General features: G+C 36.5%; 1 protein-coding gene across 3 annotated transcripts in view; it reads left to right on the forward strand.

The window, feature by feature from the left end:
* NEDD4 (NEDD4 E3 ubiquitin protein ligase) overlaps positions 1–22,895 on the forward strand; it is a 135,657-nt gene that overhangs the window by 91,726 nt on the left and 21,036 nt on the right. For all 3 annotated transcript variants that reach the window (XM_042941944.1, XM_042941945.1, XM_042941946.1), the window contains 8 exons: positions 2,940–2,990; positions 4,510–4,571; positions 7,002–7,104; positions 12,658–12,824; positions 14,925–15,042; positions 15,134–15,301; positions 19,060–19,125; positions 21,737–21,856. In XM_042941944.1, the coding sequence (XP_042797878.1) occupies positions 2,940–2,990; positions 4,510–4,571; positions 7,002–7,104; positions 12,658–12,824; positions 14,925–15,042; positions 15,134–15,301; positions 19,060–19,125; positions 21,737–21,856 (855 nt within the window). The remainder of the gene's footprint in view (positions 1–2,939; positions 2,991–4,509; positions 4,572–7,001; positions 7,105–12,657; positions 12,825–14,924; positions 15,043–15,133; positions 15,302–19,059; positions 19,126–21,736; positions 21,857–22,895) is intronic.

The raw sequence follows: 22,895 nt of genomic DNA on the forward strand, positions 1-22,895 counted from the left end.
TATCACTTTTATGGTATTCTTGCTCCCCAAATGCATAATCTAAATTCAACCATGAAGAAACATTACACAAACCCAAACTGATGAACATTCTGTAACTAGCCATTCCTCTTCATAAGAGTCAAGATTATGAAAGACAAAGAGACTGAGGTACTTTACTGATTAAAAAACATTAAGGAGACATGACAACTAAATGCAGTATGTGATCCAGAATTAGATCCTGGACCAAAATTAGTGGGACAGTTGGTGAAGTTTGAGTAAGATCTGTAGATTAGCTAATAGTCTTCCCGGTTTTCTTATAATTCAATAGCAAAACAAACAAAAACAAAAACAAATCTGATTTTAAAAATGAACAGAAGATCTGAATAGACATTTTTCAAAAAAAAGACATACAAATGGCCGACAGACACATGAAAAGATGCCCAACATCACTAATAATGAGGGAAATGCAAATCAAAACCACAATCAGATATCACCACACACCTGTCGGAATGGTTATTATCACAAAGACAGGAAATAACAAGTGTTGATGAAGATGTGTAGGAAAAGAAACGCTTGTGCATTGTTGATGATGTAAATTGGGACAGCCAATATGGAAAACAGTGTGGAGGTTCCTCAAAAATTAAGAATAAAATTGCCATATGATCTAGGAATTTCACTGCTGGGTATTTTCCCAAAGAAAATGAAAGTACTGACTCAAAAAGATATCTGCACCTCCATTTCATTATAGCAGTATTTACAATAGCCAAGCCACAGAAACAACGTAAGGGTCCATCGGTGGATGAATGGATAAAGAAGATGTGAGATGTATATATATATATACACACATGTATACATATATATATATATATATATATATATATATATATATATATACACATACACAATGGAATATTATTCAGCATAAAAAAGAATGAAATTTTGCCATTTGCAACAACATAGATGGACCTTGAGGGTGTTAAGCTAAGTGAAATAAGTCATACAGAGAAAGACAAATACCATATACTCTCACGTATTTGTGGAATCTTAAAATAAATAAATAAATAAATTAATTAATTAATTTACAGAGAACAAGTTGGTAGTTTCCAGTTTCCATAGGAAGGGAGTTGGGGTGGGTGAAGTAGGTAAAGGGAGTCAAAAGGTATAAACTTTCATTTATAAAGCAAATTAGTCATGGGAGTATAATGTATAGCATGGTAACTATAAATAATACTGTATTGCATATTATAAATCTTCTAAGAGAGCAAATCTTACAGGTTCCCATCACAAGAAAAAAAAACTATGTATGGTGATAAATGTTAGATTTATTGTAGTGATTGTTTTTCAATATATACACACATTGATTCATTATATTGTATACCTGAAACTAATATAATGCTGTATGTTTATTGTACCTTAATAAAAAAAAGGTGTATGAATGGATGTGTGTAGGTAAATGTCTGAAAGAAGTTTACTGAACAGTTAACCCTGGTTCACTCTGGAACTGGGATTGGAGGGTCAGGGTTTTTCACACGTTACTTTAAATACTTCAATAAATATTACAGGTGACAGATATTGTTAAGCATATAGGTTTTTGTTTACAATTAAAAAACCTAAGAATAGAAGATTAAATACATAAAAGTGTTACTATTTCCTCTAAAAAAAATAGTATTCCTGGTTCTAATCATTGTGCTATAGTTATCTAAGATTAACATCTTAATGTTTGGGGAAGCTGGCTACTTTTCCTCCAATTGTCCTATCCTCTCTGTCTCTCTCTGTCTCTCTCTCTGTCTCTCTCTGTCTCTCTCTCTCTCCCCCTCCCTCCCTCCTTCCCTCTCCTCTTTTTCTGGCACTCCAGTTGCACATATATGAGACTGCTTGAAGTTTTTCCATAAGTCCTCCTTATTTTTCATCTTATATAAATTCTACTGGCATATCTTAAAATTCATGGAGCTTTTCTCCAGTCATCTTCAATCACATGTTAAGTCCATCCCGTAATCTTTAATTTGGATATTATATTTTTCAGTTCTATATATGTTTTAAAATATACATTTGATTCAGTTTTATAGTTCCCATTTCACTACTGAGATTTTCCCCTCCAGTTATTCATTATGATCTTATTTTCCTTTTCAGTCCTTGAACATCTTTATAATAGCTGCTTTAATTTCTCTGTCTGCTGATTCCAAGATCTGGTTGGTCTTGGGGTCAGCTTTTATTGACTTTTTCTCTTGATACTGGATCACATTTTTCTGTTTCTTTGCATGTTTAGTAACTTGTGTACTGGTCAATGTATGTGGTACATAATTGAGATAGTAAATTTTATTATCTTTCCCTGAGAGTGTTGATTTTTGTTCTAGCAAGTTGTTAACTTAGCTGAGCCTTCCAGCCACTGCCTTTCATACGTGCAGTTCAGGGATCAGCTAAGAATTTGGGTAGAGTTCATGTATAGATTTAGAGGGACTTCTGTGGCATCGTTCTTTCAGAGATTGTCCCTCTCACTTTCTAGCTATGCTGTTAGCCTCAAACTAGGTTTTCAGCTTCCTCAAATGAGTAAGATGTCAGATGTCTGTCTGAGTTCTAACCATACCACCATATGAACCGTGAAGTACAACGAGGGGAAAAGCGATGTAAATATGAATCCTACCCAATACAGTTCCTTCTTTCAAAGATTGACTCCCCTTCAATTTCTGCTTGCTTGTAGTAACTCTATAGTGCTTTCAAATAGCTGTTTTCATAATTTTTCAGAGTATATAATTATCTGTAAAATGATCAGTCTAGTATACTCTATTCTATAATATACCATAAGTTGTATCATATTACCTTTTATTTTACATTATATGGCATAGGATTAAACAACAAAAAAAGGCTTCTACATTTTTTCATGAATGATGGCAATAGCTCATCAAAATTTCTAAAAATGTTGAGCATATTACTAATCTTATTTTTTATTCTTTTTCTTGTAGACAAGAGATGATTTCCTAGGTCAAGTGGATGTTCCTCTTTATCCATTACCGGTTGGTATAGATGATTTTAATTTTTATATTTATTCTTTTTTTCTAATAAATACTTACAGATACACGATATTACAATATAATAAATGTAAATATTTGATTTGTAAAATGTATACTTCTATAATTTCTTGACCATATTATTTTCTGAAAACTCATCTCAATTTTCCCTTTTAAGGATTTTTTTAATGTTTATTTATTTTGAGAGGCGAGGAAGGGGCAGAGAGAGGGAGAGAGAGAGAGAGAGAGAGAGGAGAACCCCATGACAGGCAGAGAGAGGTGATGATGATCTGAGCCAAAGTCACGAGTCGTACATTTAACCGACTGAGCCACCGAGGAGCCCCTAAGTTTTCCATTTTAATTTTATTTTCAAGACTCCCTTACATGAACCCCAATAAGAAATAGACAGCTGCTGAGGTTGGTTGACATCAGGAAAGCATGTCTCAGGGAAATAAGTTTGGAAACATTCGGCTGAATGGAGAGAGCTTAGTCTCGCAGAAAGAAACTAAGATCATTTACGACAGTCTGGGCATGAAACTGAATGTGGACCAAGCATATAACAACAGAGGAAAACAGATTCAGAACACATTTCATAATAAAAAATTATTAAGCCAGTTTTCTGACATTGGAGGTTGAGAAAAAAAAATAAACAGAAAGTAAAGATAGTACAGGTTGAATTTGGGACATCAAGGGGGTGTCTCAAGTAGAATAGGTAGGAGGAAAAGCCATTTTGTTTTGAAAAATGATAGATTTATTTTTGGCCATAATGAATTTCAACAGATAACAGGGGAAGTGGAAGGCCTAAAGTGGGCAGCTGACAGAAATACAAAAGTCAATTGTGTAGAGAAAGGCTGGAAGGAGTGAGAGTTCTCACATTCAGGTGACAGCAGAATCTCTGAGAACGATGGGCTGTCCAAGTAAGAGAGGTGAGAGCATTGAAAGCCAAACATTGACCCTTAGTCAGGGTGGGCCTATCAGAGAAGACAGACAAGGAGAAACAGGTGGGGGATAAAGGAAAATAATGTCATGAGAATTTAAGAGTTACAAGACTGAATGGGTAGTTAATGCAAAATGTAACAAAGAAATGAACAAAAGCAAAGGGCTGTTGAACTTGATAAAGACAAGTAAGGCTTCTTTACTGTATCAGTCTTTTGAGATATTTATTGGTTCTCTATAGTCTTTAGAGATCACAAGCTTTTAATAATATATTTAATCCAGTCTTGCTCTCCAGGCTGTTTTCTTTTTTGTTCTCCTAGGATGGCCTCTATGTTGTAACCACTTCTTCCCTCTATGTGCACCTGCTCAGCTTATTTGGTATTAAGGCGTGATCCCACTGCAATTCCTAGGGTTCAGGAAAGTGAAAGCACTAGCAAGGTGCCAGATATAACCATTGAATGAGCTAAACCTATATTTTTCTCACTTCTAACTTCAGCCAAGGCTTAGGTCATAGTTCATGAATATTTCCTTAAAAGTACATGTTTTTGGTGTTATAGATGTATCTTGAAAACTTACTGTTTTATTCTAGACAGAAAATCCAAGAATGGAGAGACCATATACGTTTAAGGATTTTGTTCTTCACCCAAGAAGGTCAGTAAATATAAAATAATAACATAATGTTTTTTAAAATATTATTATACCTTGTAGTAGCCTCTTTGCAGATTCAAAGCTTAAACCTTTGTAAATAAGCTACTTCTAAATATTATTTTTAAAAGCTTTACTTTTTATTGCTGATTAAAAAGTAATATATGCACAGTATAAAAAATTCTGAAAATACAGAGAAGTGATCATATCCCTTTAGGAAAGACTTGTCCCCCTAATATTTATCAGACTAGAAAGTGGAAATTTGTCATTACTGTTTTATTATTTATTTTATATCTTAAAATATATATAATTTTGTCATACTATCCTTTTCAAAAGCACAAGCATTAATTAAGCCAAAAGCAATATCTAACTTGATATGCACAAAAACAATTTCAGAAAAACCTAACCACGTTTTGATACTTTAATAAAAACAGGTATTTAAGAAAACTCAGATATTTAGAGAAAATAATTTGAGCAAAGACTAGAATTTAAAACCTGAATAGCATGTTCATAATTCCATTTTTGTAAACTGAGTTACTTGAATTTTGTTAAAATTTTTGTTTAAGCTGTAAATAAAACTCCTTTACAAAAAAAAAAAAAAACTCCTTTTAATATTCTGTGCCACCTAGTTAAGTAAAATCTAGTGAGGATGTATTGATTTACTGTCAAAAAGGTCAAAGTCAAAATAAAGAAGTACATCTGCAAAAACAACAGTATTTGTCTTGTTTTTTAAACTAGAAAATACATTAGAAAAATATACTATGGGAACTGAGTAAAATTTTTCATTAAAAAAATTTACTCTTTGTAATATAAATTATTAAAGCAAAATAAAAGGGACAGTACTCTCTGTTAATATTTATATTCTATAAGAGAAGTCACATATTTCACTTCTGTAGAAGTCTTGGAATATAAATCTCTTTTCTTTTTAAACTGATTGTGGCATCTGCATACCAATAATAAATAAATGTTTCTTCTCTTAATTGCCCTAGTAGCCTGCTTGTTACTTTTTCAAATGCTTTCTAGTGTCTTTCTCTTTAAAAAAAAAAAAAAAAAAAAAAAAAAAAAAAAAAAAAAAATATATATATATATATATATATATATATATATATATAAAATAATTTATATCTTCTGTCTGTATGGACTATCACTGCAAGTGCAGAAAGAACTTGAAATCAAATAGGAAATGTACTACATTCTTACACTTTTTGAGCCCCATTAAGTCCAAACCCACAGGCTTAATGTCTAGTTTGAAAGACATGAAAATGTCACTATAGAGAAACTCTTGTATAAAACATTATTTGAGCAAATTTTCTGTATCCATCCATTATAGCAGCAAGTCAATGTTCACATTCCCCTAAAAAATGGAGACACAAGCCACATTAGTGGCCTTGGAAATAAACATCAGGGATTCTGTTGACCACTCAGGAAAGCTAGTTTCCAAACTCATGAGAGCTGTACAAAAGATTAAGGGAGGAGGCATTAAGTGGGGTGGGGAAGGGAGTACCTTTCAATAAAAGATAGAATAAAGATAAGACTTTCTTGTTAAGAAAGACAAAGAGTAATTGGTTACATAACTGATGTCTATAAAAATCACCAAAATATCTTTGCAGAAAACTAGGACAAGGAAGAACTTTTTAAGTATATAGGATGTTGAAATTGGTGGGGACAAATAGACAGATTTAAAACTTTTAAAATATTAATACAATGGACAGCAACCTTTAGCTTGGACAACTCATTATGAAAAGACGTTATTCATATACATTATAAAATAAAATAGATAAATTAATGTGTGACAGACTCAAACAGCTGTCAAAGAAAGACAGTAGGTTTCAGACAGTTATCAGGCCTTGCTCTCCACTTTTCTATCATCCTGTAGAGTATGACTAGATAAGTATCCCCAAAGTATATCCCTGAGGCTGCCTTTCCCTGTCCGCCAAATTCTCTGGCTTCACAGAGTATACAAAATCTAAAGTTCTCTTGTTTCACGTGGACCTCATCATCTGGATCATCCCTTCCTCCTCTGTGTATCCTGTAAGCCAGCCAAACCCAACAACTACCCTTTCCTTCGGTGTACCCCAGGTTTCCCATCGTTTCCTCATTTTTTAGTCTTTTCTCCACTCTTATTATGCCTTTCCATTCACTGCCACGGATCAAAATCCTCCTCAATCTGTTAGCACCAATTCAGATGCAACTCCTTCACGTTCTCCCTGATCTTTTACTCAAACTTCCTTAGCATCTTATTTATTTCATAACAATATTTATTTATGTCTATTACTTTTTCTCCACCACCCACTCCTTTTCCTAGCTGTCTTTTGTAGTAGAGTTTGTCTTTGGGTCTCCTCTAGTAGCTAGTAGGTATTCGTTAAACTTTAGTTAAATGAGTGCTTTTCTTCTTAAGTGTTAAAGTTTTGCGAATAATTATTTTCTTTTCTACAGTCACAAATCAAGAGTTAAAGGTTATCTGAGATTAAAAATGACTTATTTACCTAAAACCAGTGGCTCAGAAGAAGATAATACAGAACAGACTGAAGAATTAGAGGTGAGATTTTATAAATACTTGGTTCAATGAAAAGAAAATATCTCATTTCTTATTTTACTATACCTTGAAGAAAAAATAACTTTATTCAATGAAGTTAATGTGTGCAATAAAAATTATATACCTGGGTATTTGTTTATTTTACCTAATCATTCATTAAACATTTCTTTCCTTTGAGGACATTTCTGTATAATGAATGGCCATTACTGAGGGCATTCTTAAAGGTTAGTGAAAAGGGAATATGATGTTTATAAATGAAAGTATTTATTGTAATTAAGTTATCAACTCTTTCTGTTTTTTCAGGGTTTTCTAAAACCATGTCATATTCTCCTCCATTAAAGTAAGAATATAATTTACTATTTGTAAGCTAAATATATAGAAATTTTAAGGAGACTACTGAGTAGGAACTCTTTTATGAAATATAATTCTTGTTACTTTTCCTCTCATAGTTGCAGTGAGGATGGGAGGACTCATAGGAAAGGAGGGGAATGGAGGGGGGAAGAATTCAAGTGATCTAATAAAAGGCCATATTTATTTGAGGCAAATAGAATTTAATAATTTTCGTGGATGACAGGATATGAAGAAGTCCAAGTCAACTATTTGGGTGGAGCTACATGCATCAAGGGTGAGTGAGGAAGAGGCAGAGAGCATGTATTTGGAATAGAATTGGATACGGAGTTAGTGACTGGAATCCTAGTCCCGAGCTCTGGTACTAGTGAGCCAAGTGACTGTGTGTCATTCAATATCTCTGAACCACAGTGTCTTCATTTGTACAATGACTGTTGTACCAGATGACCTCTAGGGTTTCTTCCAGCAGAAAAACTCATGATTTGAAAAAGGAACAAAAGAACCCTGTCTTGAATTTCCCACTGAAGCAACAACATTTACTGAAAGCACATAGTATATTGGCACCAATATGCTTTGGAGAGTTTGTTTGTTTGTTTGTTTGTTTGTTTGTTTGTTTGTTTGTTTTAGAGAACAAAAATACAAGCAGGGGAAGGGGAGAGAGAGAGGGAGAATCTTAAGTAGGCTGCACACTCAGCATGGAACCTGATGTGGGGCTCAGTCTTACAATTATGAGATCATGACCCTGAGATCATGACCCAAGCTGAAATCAAGAGTCAGATGCTTAACCGACTGAGCCACCCAAGCACCCTTAATTTGGAGAGTTTTCTTGCATGTGCCTTCCTCAACAGTCATGCCTCTTTGGCTGAGGGTCTGGTTAGGTCTCCAGAAGAACCATGAAGGTAAAGGACCTCCCAAGCACTGGACTCTACCTCAGATACCCACATACCTTGGGTCAGAAAGCTTGAGAACAAGCCATGCTTTTGCAAGAGAGCTTTCTGGGAATTTTTTATATGCACTAATAAGATTTTACTTTGTGGGGGAAAGCTGTAATAATAGAAGAAAAAAAATTATTTAAATCACAGAATATAGTTAACCCTTAGTTGGGCAATCAAAAAACTTGGTATCCTCTCTTAAGCCTATATTTGTTTATTTGATTACCTTTTCTTTTTTAGTTTTTCTCTAGCTTATTATATAAAAATCACTTTTTAAAAATTCTACGTATTTATTGGGTCGAAGTTTCTCTACCTGACGTTTTGGTGCGCAGGGTATCTGCATAATGAATACTGTTTGAAATGAAGGATGCCTGCTATAAAGAAAGAAAATTCTTAATTTAGTAACTTAAAAAAACTTAACAACATTTCATTATTTAGTAACCTGCTCCAAGTTTTGCCCACACACACGTATCATAGGTACCTTATTCACAGTTTAGTGTCTGTGGGTAGAGTTCCTTCACTTCATTTTGTGGCCTCAGGTCTCAATGTTTGAGTTCCCTCAGAATGCACCTTATAATTTCAGTAGATGTAAGCATGTAGGAGTTTATTTATGAAAGGCCTTAGGAATTCAAACACATGAGTCTATGCTTATTTATCTTCTGTGTAGCTAATGACCAGAGAAGTCTTGTCTTTGACATCTAGCTTGTGAATATATAAATTCTACCATTTAAAGAAAAACAATGGCATTTTCAAAAGAGTGGCTCACTCAGGCAATTTGTATTTCTTAGTATGTTAAAGTCTGGCTGTAATAGATTATTGTTTAACATTCGATTTTTGTACCTTTGCAACTTTAGACTTAGTTGTATGTATTTTACAAGATTAACATATAATGTGTGTTGTAGCTCTAAATGCTTTCTTTCTGACCTTCTTTGACTCCATTAAATTGTTGGCAATCACATACTAGCTTATCAGTAATTAAATAACATTGATACTTAGAAAATATTTCATGAAGAGTATTAGCTGATATATGTTTAATAGGGAGGCATTCTATACAAAAAAAATGAAAACTCAGTCTTTCTAAACAGTATTCAAATGTACAACTGCACTTTCTCAAACTTGAAACAAGTTTTTAAAAACTGGGCCTTCAATTAAATTAGCTTTTCCTGGGGCGCCTGGGTGGCTCAGTAGGTTAAGCGGCCGACTTCGGCTCAGGTCATGATCTCGCAGTCCGTGAGTTCGAGCCCCGCGTCGGACTCTGTGCTGACAGCTCAGAGCCTGGAGCCTGCTTCAGATTCTGTGTCTCCCTCTCTCTGGCCCTCCCCCGTTCATGCTCTGTCTCTCTCTGTCTCAAAAATAAATAAAACGTTAAAAAAAATTTTAAATTAGCTTTTCCCCTTCTCATTTACTTAGCATAAATTCGCTAAGTAGACCTTTAAAAGAGACATCTTTAAGAAGATTTTAAAGAAATAATCTTGGGGTGCCTGGGTGGCTTGGTTGGTTAAGCAACTGACTCTTGGTTTCCACTTAGGTCATGATCATGTAGTCTGTGGGATCAAGCCCTGTATTGGGCTCCTGCGCTGACAGCACGGAGTATGCTTGGGATTCTCTCTCTCCCTTTCTCTGCCCCTCGCCTGCTCGTTCTCTTTCTCCCTCTCTCTCTCTCTCAAAATAAGTAAACATTAAAAAAAACCCTCTGTTACCATTTTCTGAGCTCTAAACGTGTTTACAATCCTTTACAGCAGAAGTGAGGACCCTTTTATTAATAAATTTCATTGATCTACAGAAAAATAATCAATGACCATATTTTTAAAAACAAACTTTTTTCAAGAGAGCAAAATATAAAAATTCAACTCACATACTTTTAAAATCAAGACCAGAGAACTAAAATTTGATTTAATATATACAAGACTAATTTTTAGGAATGTAAATCCTATATTATGATCATTTAAAGGAATGGAAAGGGGAGAGAAAAGGAAGGTAAACATAGATGGAAAGAAAAAGAGGATAAAGAGAAAGAAGAGAATGGAGCAATAAAAATAAAGAAACAAAATTAAAGAAGAGGAAAAAAGGAAAACAATAGAAGAGGTAAAAAGGAAAAAATAAGAGTAAGAAAGAAAAGTAGTGAATTTTACTTCCCATCCAGATCTCTTTTTTTCCAGACAAATTCTTTGTCTTCCTTTCTCCGTACCCACCACCCCACCCTTGTTCACTTTCTGTCCTGCTCAGTCTAGAACCCTCCCATCAGACCAGCCAGAGACATCAGCCTTGCTGGAGAAACCCCTGTCCTTTTCTCCCTGATGCCAGAAAAGATTCCTTTCCTTCCCAGCTCTTCTCCCTGATCCTTTCTTGTCAGATTTTGCCTTCCAACATAAAAGAATTCTCTTCCACCTTCTAAGCTATCCGCTGGCCAGCAAATAGCTGTCCTTCAGGGCTAGATCCCCACCCAGTGCTTCGAAAGAAAGACAGTATATGTTAAGGAAATTATTTTTTTGCCTGTTACTCTGGTACCAATTATGTTTCTCAGTTTCCCATTTTTCTTTCCATTTTGATTTGGTAGTTTTTGTCATGTACAAATTGGGGGGTTTTGTAATCAAATCTGTCAACCTTCTTTTTCATACTTAAAAGCTTCCCCACTCTTAGATTATATTTTTTAAATCCCCCAGCTTTGTTGTAATACATGTTGTTTTTGCTTTCTAACATTTCAACATTGCTCAGTCTATAACATCCTGGTAGAAGGTAGCAACCCAGATAATTTTTTTCTTTTTTCACAAGTTTGAAATGTCTTTATCATATCCTAAATTCCTATAAATTTGAGTCTCTTTCTGGGCTTTCTAATCCATTCTATTGAGCTGTCTGTCCATGTGTGTACCAATTATTGTGGTTTGTAATATATTTTATTCAGTAGGGTTAATATTCACTCCCTTTTTTTAAAAGCTGTATAGAGTTTGTAAGGTTTTGTTTTGTTTTTTTAGTTTATTTATTTATTTTGAGAGAGAGCACATGCATGCACGTGAGTGGGGTAAGGACAGAGAGAGAGAGAGAATCCTAAGCAGGCTCTATGCTGACGTGGGGCTCACTCTCACAAACCATGAGATCACCAAAAGTCAGAAGCTTAACCAACTGAGACACCCAGGCTCCCCCTTCTTTTTTCTTTAGAACTGTGGTGGTTATTCTTGCTTGTTTGTGTTTCTGTTTGAACTTGAGAATTGCCTTGTCCCATTATTTTTAAAAATCTGTAATGTAGTTTTAGCGGAATCTTGGCAACTTTATATATTAACTTGGGGAGAATTGATACCTTAGTGAGACTGAGTCTTCCTAACCAAGATCATATTATGTCTTTTCATTCATTCACTTCTTTCTTTATGTCTCTTTAGGAGAATTTTTAAGTTTTCTTTATTCATTTATTTCTGCCTTCCTAGCATTATTGGTATTTAGTAGGACCTTTCACTACTGCCTTTTCTGTTAGGAGTTTTCTTATGTAAAAACATGCCATTAACTCTTACTACCTTTCAAGTAATTCCTTACCCTAACCACCCTAGCTTAGGCTTCATGTATATTTGCCCCTCACTATATCAGAGGAAATTTCCAGTGTCTTCTTGTCTTTTAAATGAAACAAAGAAAACAAACAGAACTTGTATTTCTTTGGCTATTTTATGACCTGACCAAAATGCCTTTCTATGGTCCATAGGAGAAAGAGAAAAATCAGACCAGAGAATCGTAATGGCTTTTCAGTTGCTAGAAAGTTGACTGTAGCAATTATTTCTGCATCACTTGCCTTTCCCTGCTATGCCTATACATATTTGAGCTTCATTTAATGATTTTTTTTTCAGGTCTCCAGTAGTTGCTGATTTCCATTATAAACAAGGTGTTTTCACTGGAGGAAAGACAAAATTTGTGTCCTTCATTCATTTGCTTATAATTTAGAGAATAGCCTAAGATTACACTAGTTTAAATTATGTTTCTCAGTGCTTTCCATCATTATCTGTTTTTTTAGAAGTTCTGTTCTTCTCTCCTCTTAGGTATGTTTTAAAACTTTTTTGGAAAATGTTAAAAGTTTCAAGCGGAACTTAAATGTTATTATTTTGCTGGAAAAAAAAGTCTTCATTATCATAAAATATTTGTATTATGGTCTTAAAGGTAGACACTGTGCAAATTTTGTCCTTGCATAATTTCTGGAACTGGATATGCTAAATCTCTTTTTTAAATTTCCTCCAGCATAATTTATAAGGTGAAAAAGATCAAGAGCAAACTTAATTGTTACCACTCTGGTTTTCAGCCTGGCTGGGTTGTTTTGGACCAACCGGATGCTGCTTGCCATTTGCAGCAACAGCAAGAACCTTCTCCTCTACCTCCAGGATGGGAAGAGAGGCAGGATATTCTTGGAAGGACCTACTATGTAAACCATGAATCTAGAAGAACACAGTGGAAAAGACCAACCCCTCAGTATGTGCTGGTGACTTTCACATTCGTAATCTGAATACATTTTGACCACAGATTTTTATTTTGCAGTCATATCTCAAATGGATTAATAATAGTGTAGGGATCCATAAACTATAAAAATATGAGGATTTTTGTGGTTCAGGACTTTTAAAATGCCATCCTGTTTTTTTATTAAATGATTTTGTAATATTCAAAATTATTTGAGTCACAAATGCCACTCTTCTAATTGCTTCTTTATTTTAAATTACTTTGTAGCCACAAAGGATACATTTTTCTCTTTAGACTGGTTTAGAAAAATCTTGGAAATTTTTGTAGCTTGTTACTAAAGTATAATAAACTGTTAATTTCTACAGTACACTATTTTTAAATATAAATTACTGGGGCGCCTGGGTGGCGCAGTCGGTTAAGCGTCCGACTTCAGCCAGGTCACGATCTCGTGGTCCGTGAGTTCGAGCCCCGCGTCAGGCTCTGGGCTGATGGCTCGGAGCCTGGAGCCTGTTTCCGATTCTGTGTCTCCCTCTCTCTCTGCCCCTCCCCCGTTCATGCTCTGCCTCTCTCTGTCCCAAAAATAAATAAAAAACGTTGAAAAAAAATTTTTTTAAATAAATATAAATTACTTTATAAAATATAGAGGACTGAATAACAAGGGTCTTTTGTTAAACACTCATTTGCCAGTCTGGTCAGTGTATACATAATTTCCAGTGCACACAGATCAAGGATAGAATGACCTTTGAGGTATTCTAATTGATGTCTCCTCAGTGACATTTTTCTTTTATTACCATCAGACCATATGTTATACATATACATTTACAAATGGCCCATTACTCACATTTATTATCAAATACCCTTCCACTTCTCCTCCCTTACAGTCTTATGAGGCTTTCTTTAGTCTTCTACTTTTTGACAGAGACTTAAAATTTTTATTTGTCCATTAACCTTCTAATTTTCGGCTTTGGTATTTTGAGTCTGATACAGTCCAAGCACTTTCATAGACAGTTTCTGTTCTCAGATCCTTCTAAAGCAAATCAGTGGTCATAGTTCTTCATGGTACAGAAGCATCTATCTCTGTAGAGATCTGTACAGATTGCAAATATGAAGGCACTATAGAATTCTACAAAATTGTCCTACTGCATACCTCAGCAGGCCTGACTTGAGCAGGATACATTTCTTTCACTACCATTGATGTCATTTTCAGTTAGCCTAAATCACATATTTAGGGGAAAAAAATCTGAAGCATTCCCTTAAGGTCATCTGTCAAAATTGAATTTTCTTCAGCAATAGTACAATAAGAACTGATCTTTTGACTATCCTGGGATTATATGGCACTAAATAAATTAATAATAATTTTGTTATTAAATATTTGTATAAAATTCTTGATCTGATGGTCTGGCTGTACTAAATTCAAATAGCTAGAATAATAAAACTAATTAATGGGATAATGGTGTTCAGTCTGATTTATATAACTTTCCTACACTCAGACATGCCTTTTCTATGATAATTTTTCAGACCATGCCTATTTCTGTAAATGATCAAAACCAGATACTATTTAATCTGTAATCTATTAAGTTTTTAATTATAGTGTTTCTTACATGATCTTTTATTTTGCCCTCCGCATTCTTGTATGGGTAACTCAACTCTTGGCTTAATATCGATTCTGGAAAATATTACCAACTGATTCATGAAGATGTATAAGTAACTCTTAAAGCCTCTTTTTTATTATCTCTCTAGAGCTATTTTAGATTTTACTCATATAAATAACATGGCAAAATAATAATGTAATGAAATTATTTATGAAGCTCTCAGATATATTTATTCAACAAATATTTTTGAATGCCCTTCCATGTCAAACAGTATTGTATAGACATGGTGATAAAGTAAAATATCAAAGTCAGACATGTTACACATTTGCACAAAGCCTTAATTCCATAAGGTACTCTGAAGATACCAATGTGCCCATGACCTAGTCTGTGCATGTTGAAATAGCCTTTGACCCAAATAGTGAATTCTGATATAAGGTATTTTTTTTTTAATGGTCACAGCATCTGTGACTATCATCTTAACTGTCTTCAGACATGGATAATGGCTTGTATATCTCTAATACAGGGACAGCCTAACGGATGCTGAGAATGGTAATATTCAACTGCAAGCACAACGTGCATTTACCACAAGGCGGCAAATATCTGAGGAGACAGAAAGTGTTGATAATCGAGACTCTTCCGAGGTAGAAGTGATTTTCTTGTTCTTATCGATAGACACATGTTAAAGCAATAGATCAAAGTATGTGTGGATTAAGATGATTCTGTTTATTTTAGAACTGGGAAATTATAAGAGAAGATGAAGCCACCATGGATAGCAATCGGGCCTTCCCATCACCTCCGGCATCAAATAACTTGGATGTTCAAACTCATCTTGCAGAAGAATTGAATGCCAGACTCACTATGTGTAGAAATTCAGCCACCGGACAGCCAGTATCCAGCTCAGTAAGATGCTCTTAGATTTTGTTGTAGCTTCAGGATTTTATAAAATATGTGTTATTCAGTTCAGTATCTAACATTTACGTGAAATTTTGTGTTTTATCCCTGGTTTTATTGAGACATAATTGACAGACGACATTTTATTGGTTTAAGGTATGCAACATAATGATTTGATATACATATATATTATAGCTAAATTATTACCACACTAAATCTAGGTAGCATCCATCACCTCACATAGCTACAAATTGTTTTTCTTGTGATAAGAAAAAAATGTTGTCTTAAATGGCATGTAATAACGTGTTAGGGACTTTCGGACTTTATAGTATGCTCATGTTTCAAATATCTCCACTAATAGTATGGAGCAGAGTCATGGATAATCCAAATAGTCATTGGAGTCTAAATGTCCATTACATAAACTAGTCCCTTCCTGCCAGAGACTCCCAGGAACACACTTGTAATTAACAGTTTGGGTATATTACTCATTTCAGCAAGGAGAACACACACTATGAGTGTCCCCATAAGAGAACATTAGAAAAGACTTGGGGGCGCCTGGGTGGCGCAGTCGGTTAAGCGTCCGACTTCAGCCAGGTCACGATCTCGCGGTCCGTGAGTTCGAGCCCCGCGTCGGGCTCTGGGCTGATGGCTCGGAGCCTGGAGCCTGTTTCCGATTCTGTGTCTCCCTCTCTCTCTGCCCCTCCCCCATTCATGCTCTGTCTCTCTCTGTCCCAAAAATAAATTAAAAACGTTGAAAAAAAAAATTAAAAAAAAAAAAAAAGAAAAGACTTGAAGGATTTGGGTTCATGTTAGGTGATTTTGAGGAGGGCTTAAGGAAGCAAGACTTTGCTCTGCATTGAATGCTGTCAGGAAGCAGGAGTGATTCTGTGATTGGGTATCTCACATCTTATGTATAGTGAGGCTAAAGCTATAATTAGTAAAAAGCAGCGGTCTCTCATATTTGTCAGAGAGAGAGAGAGATTTGGTATTTTGTGGCTTGGACAGTGTTCACATTTTGTCTGTGTCCAGGCATGATGACAAAGTGGTCTTGATTTTGTCTTGACCCTACTGATGAGTGACAGGCCAAGTCCTGCATGTCAGGGACTACTTTTCTTCTTCTCAATTATACCACATCTATCACTGGCACACATGTTTGACTAAGAGCCAAGGTACTTTGACTAAACAGGGGGATAGATGGCATTCTCTCTCCAGCAACCACTATCAAAATTGCTGAAATGGAGTTCAGATGCACGTATTCCAACAGGTACCGCCATGATGAGATCTATGTGTCCAGTTCTCTCAGGTGCATCATCAAAGGAGACCTTTCAGTGGAAGAAAGAGATTATTCTCTGAGGATCTATGGTCATTTCCAGTTGGCAGTCCCCCACGCTTCATTCAATCAGTAAATATTTATTGAGGGCTACTATATGCAAGGCACTGTATGCTGGTTAAAGTATTGGCACACAGCTAGGCCTGTTGGTTTAAGTATTGCCTGTGGCTGCTTTCACATTACACTGACAGAACTGAGGAGTTGTAACCGAGACTGTATGGTCCACAAAAAAAGATTAACTATCTGGATCATACCAGAAAAAGTTTGCTGACTTCCACGTTTGCACCTTCTTCAAGAAGCTTCAGGGTAGATAGTTTTGTATAAATACCTATGTGAATATCCAAGAGCAGATCTACCTTTCTGCTCCCTTTCCCTCCTCTCTTCTACCTGACTATTCTCTCTTCCGCTCATTTCGTTTTATTTTTTCATCAGGGGAGTGGGAACAGTCAAGACATAAAGGATATTGATTTGCTGGTGATAGATCACAGAAGCTCCTATTCCCTTTCCTCCTGTTATTTTGTTTGTTTACAAAAGTAACACATGGCATTCATGCAATGAAATACTATGCAGCCATGAAAAGAATGAAGTGGCTTTGAATGTACATGTTGTACGGAACAATCCCTAAGATGTATTGGTCAGTGAAAAACAGGAAGGTACAGAGCAGTGTGTTTGATACTCTACCATTTCTGTAAATTTTCTACTTGACAAAATAAATAGGTGTATCATATTTCTTGAAGATTAAACAGGAAACTGCTAACATTGCTCATCTCTGAAGAGAGGAACAGAATGAGCAGGACATATGTTTTGTGTACCTTTTTAATTTCATGCCATGTGCATATTAATTTAAAAAATAATTTATTATTTTAAATAATTTACTGCCTGGGTGGCTCAGTAAAATGTCCAACTTTGGCTCAGGTCATAATCTCCTGATTCATGGGTTCAAGCCCCGCATCAGACTCTATGCTGACAGTTCAGAGCCTGGAGCCTGCCTCAGATTCTGTGTCTCCCTCTCTCTCTGCCCCTCCCCCCCCCAAAATAAATAAACATTTAAACAATTAAAAAATAATAATAATTTATTATTTTAAAGTATTCTGTGGCCACAGTTAAAAATTCAAACAGTATTGAAGTATATAAAATTAAAATTCAACCTTCCATCTCACCTCTAGCATATGCTCCCTCAATCACTATTAATGGTTTGGCATATAGTGTGCTAAACATTTTCTATATATTTATAAACATATATGCACACACATATATTTGTATATCATTTTTTTAACCTGAGATTATTATAGACATTGGACCATTTCAGTACATGTAGATGTACTCCTTTTAAAACTAACAAAGATGTGGGGCACCTGGGTGGCTCAATCGGTTAAGCAGCTGACTCTTGAATTTCAGCTCAGGTCATGATCTCATGGTTTGTGAGTTCAAGCCCTGCATCAAGATCTGCACTCACAGTATGGAGCCTGCTTGGGATTCTGTCTCCTCCTCTCTCTCTGCTCCTCCCCTGCTCTCTCTCTCTCAAAAAAAATTTATATATGTTTAAAAATTTAAAACTAATAGAATTATCAAACATCATCCCATTGTGCAAGTAACCTTTAATATACTTCACCAGTCTCCTATTGATAGGCTTTAGGTTATTTACAATTCTGTGTTATTGTGAACACTACTACAGTGGATATTTTGACTTAATTTATATGTCTATTATAATTTTTTTTATTATTTAATAATATCAAACAATTCAGATAGTGACAACAGCAGGCATATAAGAGCACAGGGAAAAAAAGAGTAAGGGATTTCTGGGAAGCAGGTAATCTAGAATGTCCAGAAGGTGGGTGTTGAGGTGGGAAGTGCTGACACTCTCAGGAACAGCTAGCTCAGGAAGCTGTGTTCTGTGCTATGGATTTCACCCTAATGACCATGAGAAGTCACTGAAGGGCTCTGAGCTAGAGAAGGATGTGACCCGATCTGCAAGTGCAAGGAGAATATATTTGGGAGCTAGTAAAGAAACAGAACGAATTAAGATCTGGTGACTGACCTGGCTGTAAGGGACCAGAGGGGAGTCAGCTGACTGACTGACATCTGCCATGAGCTGGACTCAAGTGCTACCCCCGAAACAAGGAATACCCACCAAGGAACAGGTTTCAGTGGGTGTGGACAGGGGAAAACCGAATCCAGTTTGGGGCACAGTGAGGGGTATCTGTTAGGCATTCAAGAGAATGTGTCCAGGAGGCAGTTTAGGACCGAGGGCAGAAGAGGGAGCCGGAAGGTGGAAGGTATTGGCACATGGGTGGTATCGAGTGCTGAGTGCTTTCACACAGAGTCTCTACGGTCACTCTTCCTTCTGCCCCCTCATGCCCACACCCACACTTTATCTGCCATTCAGAGACAAATCACAAACCTAAAGCTATTGTCACTCCTTCTTCTTTTTTATAAGAATCATTCCAGCAGAAGAGGCAGCTTACAAGCCTATACTTTTGAGGAGCAGCCTACACTTCCTGTGGTGAGTTTTATCCTCTCCCCTCATTGTCAATAAAAATAAGAAACTCAAGAACTTTTTTTTTTTTTTTTGGACATTGAATATGAACATTTGACTGCCTAGTAATGAACCAATCCAGCACAGAATCTAGGTTCTTGGAGATAAGGTTCAGGGGAGGGGAACTGGGGGAGGTAGACCTTTTAGAGACAAAACGGGAGAACTCTGTCTCCCACAGTAAGAAAGCAAAGTGTCCCCACTGGTGACCGTGGGTGATATCCAGGCTGTGGCGCTGTGCTGGCTGGAGGTGGTCTGCAGGCAGCATTCAATTCGAGATTGTGGTGTCCAGCTGCCGCTACTCTGTGCACTGGCCCCTGCCACCCAGCAGCGGTGTCTTCCCCATACATGAAGCATCACATTGGGGCTCAGTCACGTGGACAGGTCTGCACTGGTATCGGCAAGCTCCGTGGCCAGGTTGGGTGGAGTTCATCAGCCCTTTGCTCTCCTTTCCCTTCACACTCATGTCCACATCTACTGAGGCCCCTGCCTCCTTCTCAGTAGGGTTCCCAGCCGTGGCCTTGACCCAGGCTCAGACCTTAACAGCCTCATGCCTTGAACGTTGACTGCCCTTTGGCCTCCCCACCCCATCCCTTTCCTGACTCAACTCTCAATACTTTTGAGTTTATCTCCCCTTTACACAGCCCCTGCTTGTGTTTGAAACCAAATGAAAATGCCCAGGCTCCCAGCCCCCTCAGCCTACCCTCCTCCTCATCCACCGACAGGAACCTCCTGCTGCCTTCACCCCTTCCCTGCTTTTTCTTCAAAACAGGCGGCCCCCTTTCCTGATCCTCTTCCTCCTCTGTGTCTTATGCATTCCATTTCCCCACTTAGAATGTCTCCTCATCTTTTTTCACCATTTGTAATTTTGAATGGCAGTCTACACATTAATTTTGAAAAGTGAGGATTGTTTTTGCTTTTATGGAAATTCCAGCATAGGGTTGCAGAGGCTCAAATTTCCTTGACCCAAGAGTGGTTCATCCATCTAAAAAGGTGGCCCTGCACGAATAGAGAGACACAATCCTGTGCTGAGGAAGGGTGGCGGGGGTGGGGGGTGGGGGGGCGCATACCTGTGCAATTGGCCCAGTCAGTGGCCACTCTCTCTACAAGAGAGTGGATGCCACAGAAAGACTGACCTCACCAGCCTCACTCTCACTATTGCCATTTGCCTGGCTTCCTCCATTAGACTGGAGCCTGCTTAAGCGGAGATCCATGGTATTTCTCTCTCTGTGCTTTGTAATGTCCTCATACAAGGGAAATGTTGCATTTCTAATTGACTGACAGGCATTCATCCTAGAAACAATTTTAGTGCATCAACTGAGCGACAGAATCTAGAGGTGATTTATATTCTTCTGTACTTACATGTAGTTCTGTTTTTATTTGTACTAGAAAAGCAATTTCCATACCTTTTTCTTCTCAATATATCGATAAGGTTTTTTAACAGTTTTCTTGAGGTATAATCTGCATACCATAAAATCCCCTCACTTTTAAGTGTGCAAATGAAGGAATTTTAGTAAAGTTTTACAGTTGTATGAACATCACCACTATCAAGTTTAAGAACCCTTCATCACCCCAAAAAGTTCCCTCAGTCCCAGCACCCGCTCCCAGCCCGGGTAACCACTCATCTGCTTTCTGTAGCTACACTTTTGCCTTTTCTAGAAATTTCGTATAAGTGGAATCATACAGTATTGTAGTTTGATGTCTGGCCTCTTTCACTTAACATGATGTTCCTGAGATTTAAACATGCTGTGGTTGAATATCTCAGTAGTTCATGATATTCTATTGAGTACATGTATCTAATACATTTCATTTACCTACCCACCACTATTGGACCTTTGTAAAACTGGGCAACTTTAAATTCCATTATTTTGTAGACTTAACAGCTCATCATAACTATGAGCAACGTATGTCTAGCTCCCGTGTGTCTGGGGAGAGTGTATCTGGTGAACAGACCAATGATGGTAGTTTTTATGTATAAGACACATTGGGAAACCAGGCCAAACCTTGACGAATCCAAAAAGGAAGACCAAATTTGGACTATTTTAAGTAAATCTGGAAATAATCAGATCTCTTTGTTCATTAGTAATAAACTTGCAAGTAGCCACTCCCCAGCCCTTACAGAAAGAAGGCCAGGGTAATTTTGACTCAGCACACATGGGTGATAAATTCTGTAGTTAGACTACCTAGTTCAGATCTCAGCTCCATATTAACAATGTATCTGTTAGGAAATTACCCCAATTTTCTAAGCCTCAATTTCCTTGTAAATAAAAATGGGCTACTAATGGCAATTATCTCATTGAGATTTGTGTGGAGGTTAAATGACAGGATCTGTGTTAAAGCATTTAGTGTGTGGTTATCACTAGTGTCATGGTTTATTAATGTTGGCATCACTCTCATCATCATGGTCTGTTCTTTTTTTTTTTTTTAAGTAAAATGTTGTATACTTCATTTCATACACCTTAAAATATAATTTAAAACTCACTTCATTTTAAAGAGAGATAGCAGTGAGAAAAGGATGTGGTCCTTTTAAAAGAATTGCTTTTTAATTAATATTCAGTTTTCCTATTCTTCTTCACTTTAGCTTTTGCCTACTTCATCTGGATTACCACCAGGTTGGGAAGAAAAACAAGATGAAAGAGGAAGATCATATTACGTAGATCACAATTCCAGAACTACTACCTGGACAAAGCCCACTGCACAGGTACCCTGCAATCTATCTGTTAACTTGCCTTCTTACATAATTTAAGCCATCACATTCCTATAGAAGCTGTTACATCACTTTGTAGTATATACTGGATGCTGCTAGCATCTTCTAATTGTTTGCCGGCATTGGCTACCATTTCCTACAGAGCTCCAGTATACGTGGTTACCACTGGTTACCATGTAAAACAAGTCCAACTGGGAATAAAAGGGCAGATTGATGATCAAAATTATTTGGGTTGATTGGGTCATTTTGTTATTTGAATGCTTAAAGACCATTATTTTGCTAAAAGATAATCTTAGTGATGATTAGGACCCGTTTAAGAAATTTGTGACGATGACACTTTGTCCTGCCAACAGTAAATGCCTTTGGTGATATTTCCTTGTAAGTGTTTAGAAAAAAGTTTATTTTATCTTTTTTTAAAGTTTATTTTATCTTATCACCATTTCTCTTACTGAGAAATTTTTTAACACTGAAAAGTACAGAGAATAAACGGGCAAACACCCATCTTCTTAACACCCAGAATTTACCAGCATTAACAAATTACCATATTTGTTTCTAGACATTTTAATTCTTAAAATAAAATCTTACAGATAAAAAACTAAATTCATTTTAGCCAAACACTTGGTCCCACTACCCAGAGGGAACACCATATTAAGTCTGTTGGGTATTCTTCCAGTATTTATTTATTTATTTACTTATTTATTTATTTATTTATTTATTTATTTATTTATTTAGGCTTAAACAAACAGAAATTTCTTTCTCGTAGTTCTGGAGGCTGGGAGGCTGGGAGGCTTGGAGGCTGAGCTGAGAGTGCAGCATGATGGGTCCTGGTGAGGGCCCACCTCTGGGCTGCAGACTTCCATCTTCTTGCCTTGTCCTCACACAGTTCTTCCAGTCTCTTCCACACACTTACATAGAGAACTAATCAGTGCAAAGTAGTGCTTATGTTCCTGTGTTTCAAATTTTGCCAAGATGTCCTATGACATAACTCTAAATCTTTTTTTTGTGCAACATTATTTTAAAATCCTATCCCTGC

This window comes from Panthera leo, chromosome B3 (genome assembly GCF_018350215.1).
Source record: "Panthera leo isolate Ple1 chromosome B3, P.leo_Ple1_pat1.1, whole genome shotgun sequence".
In the NCBI taxonomy this organism is placed as follows: domain Eukaryota; kingdom Metazoa; phylum Chordata; class Mammalia; order Carnivora; family Felidae; genus Panthera; species Panthera leo.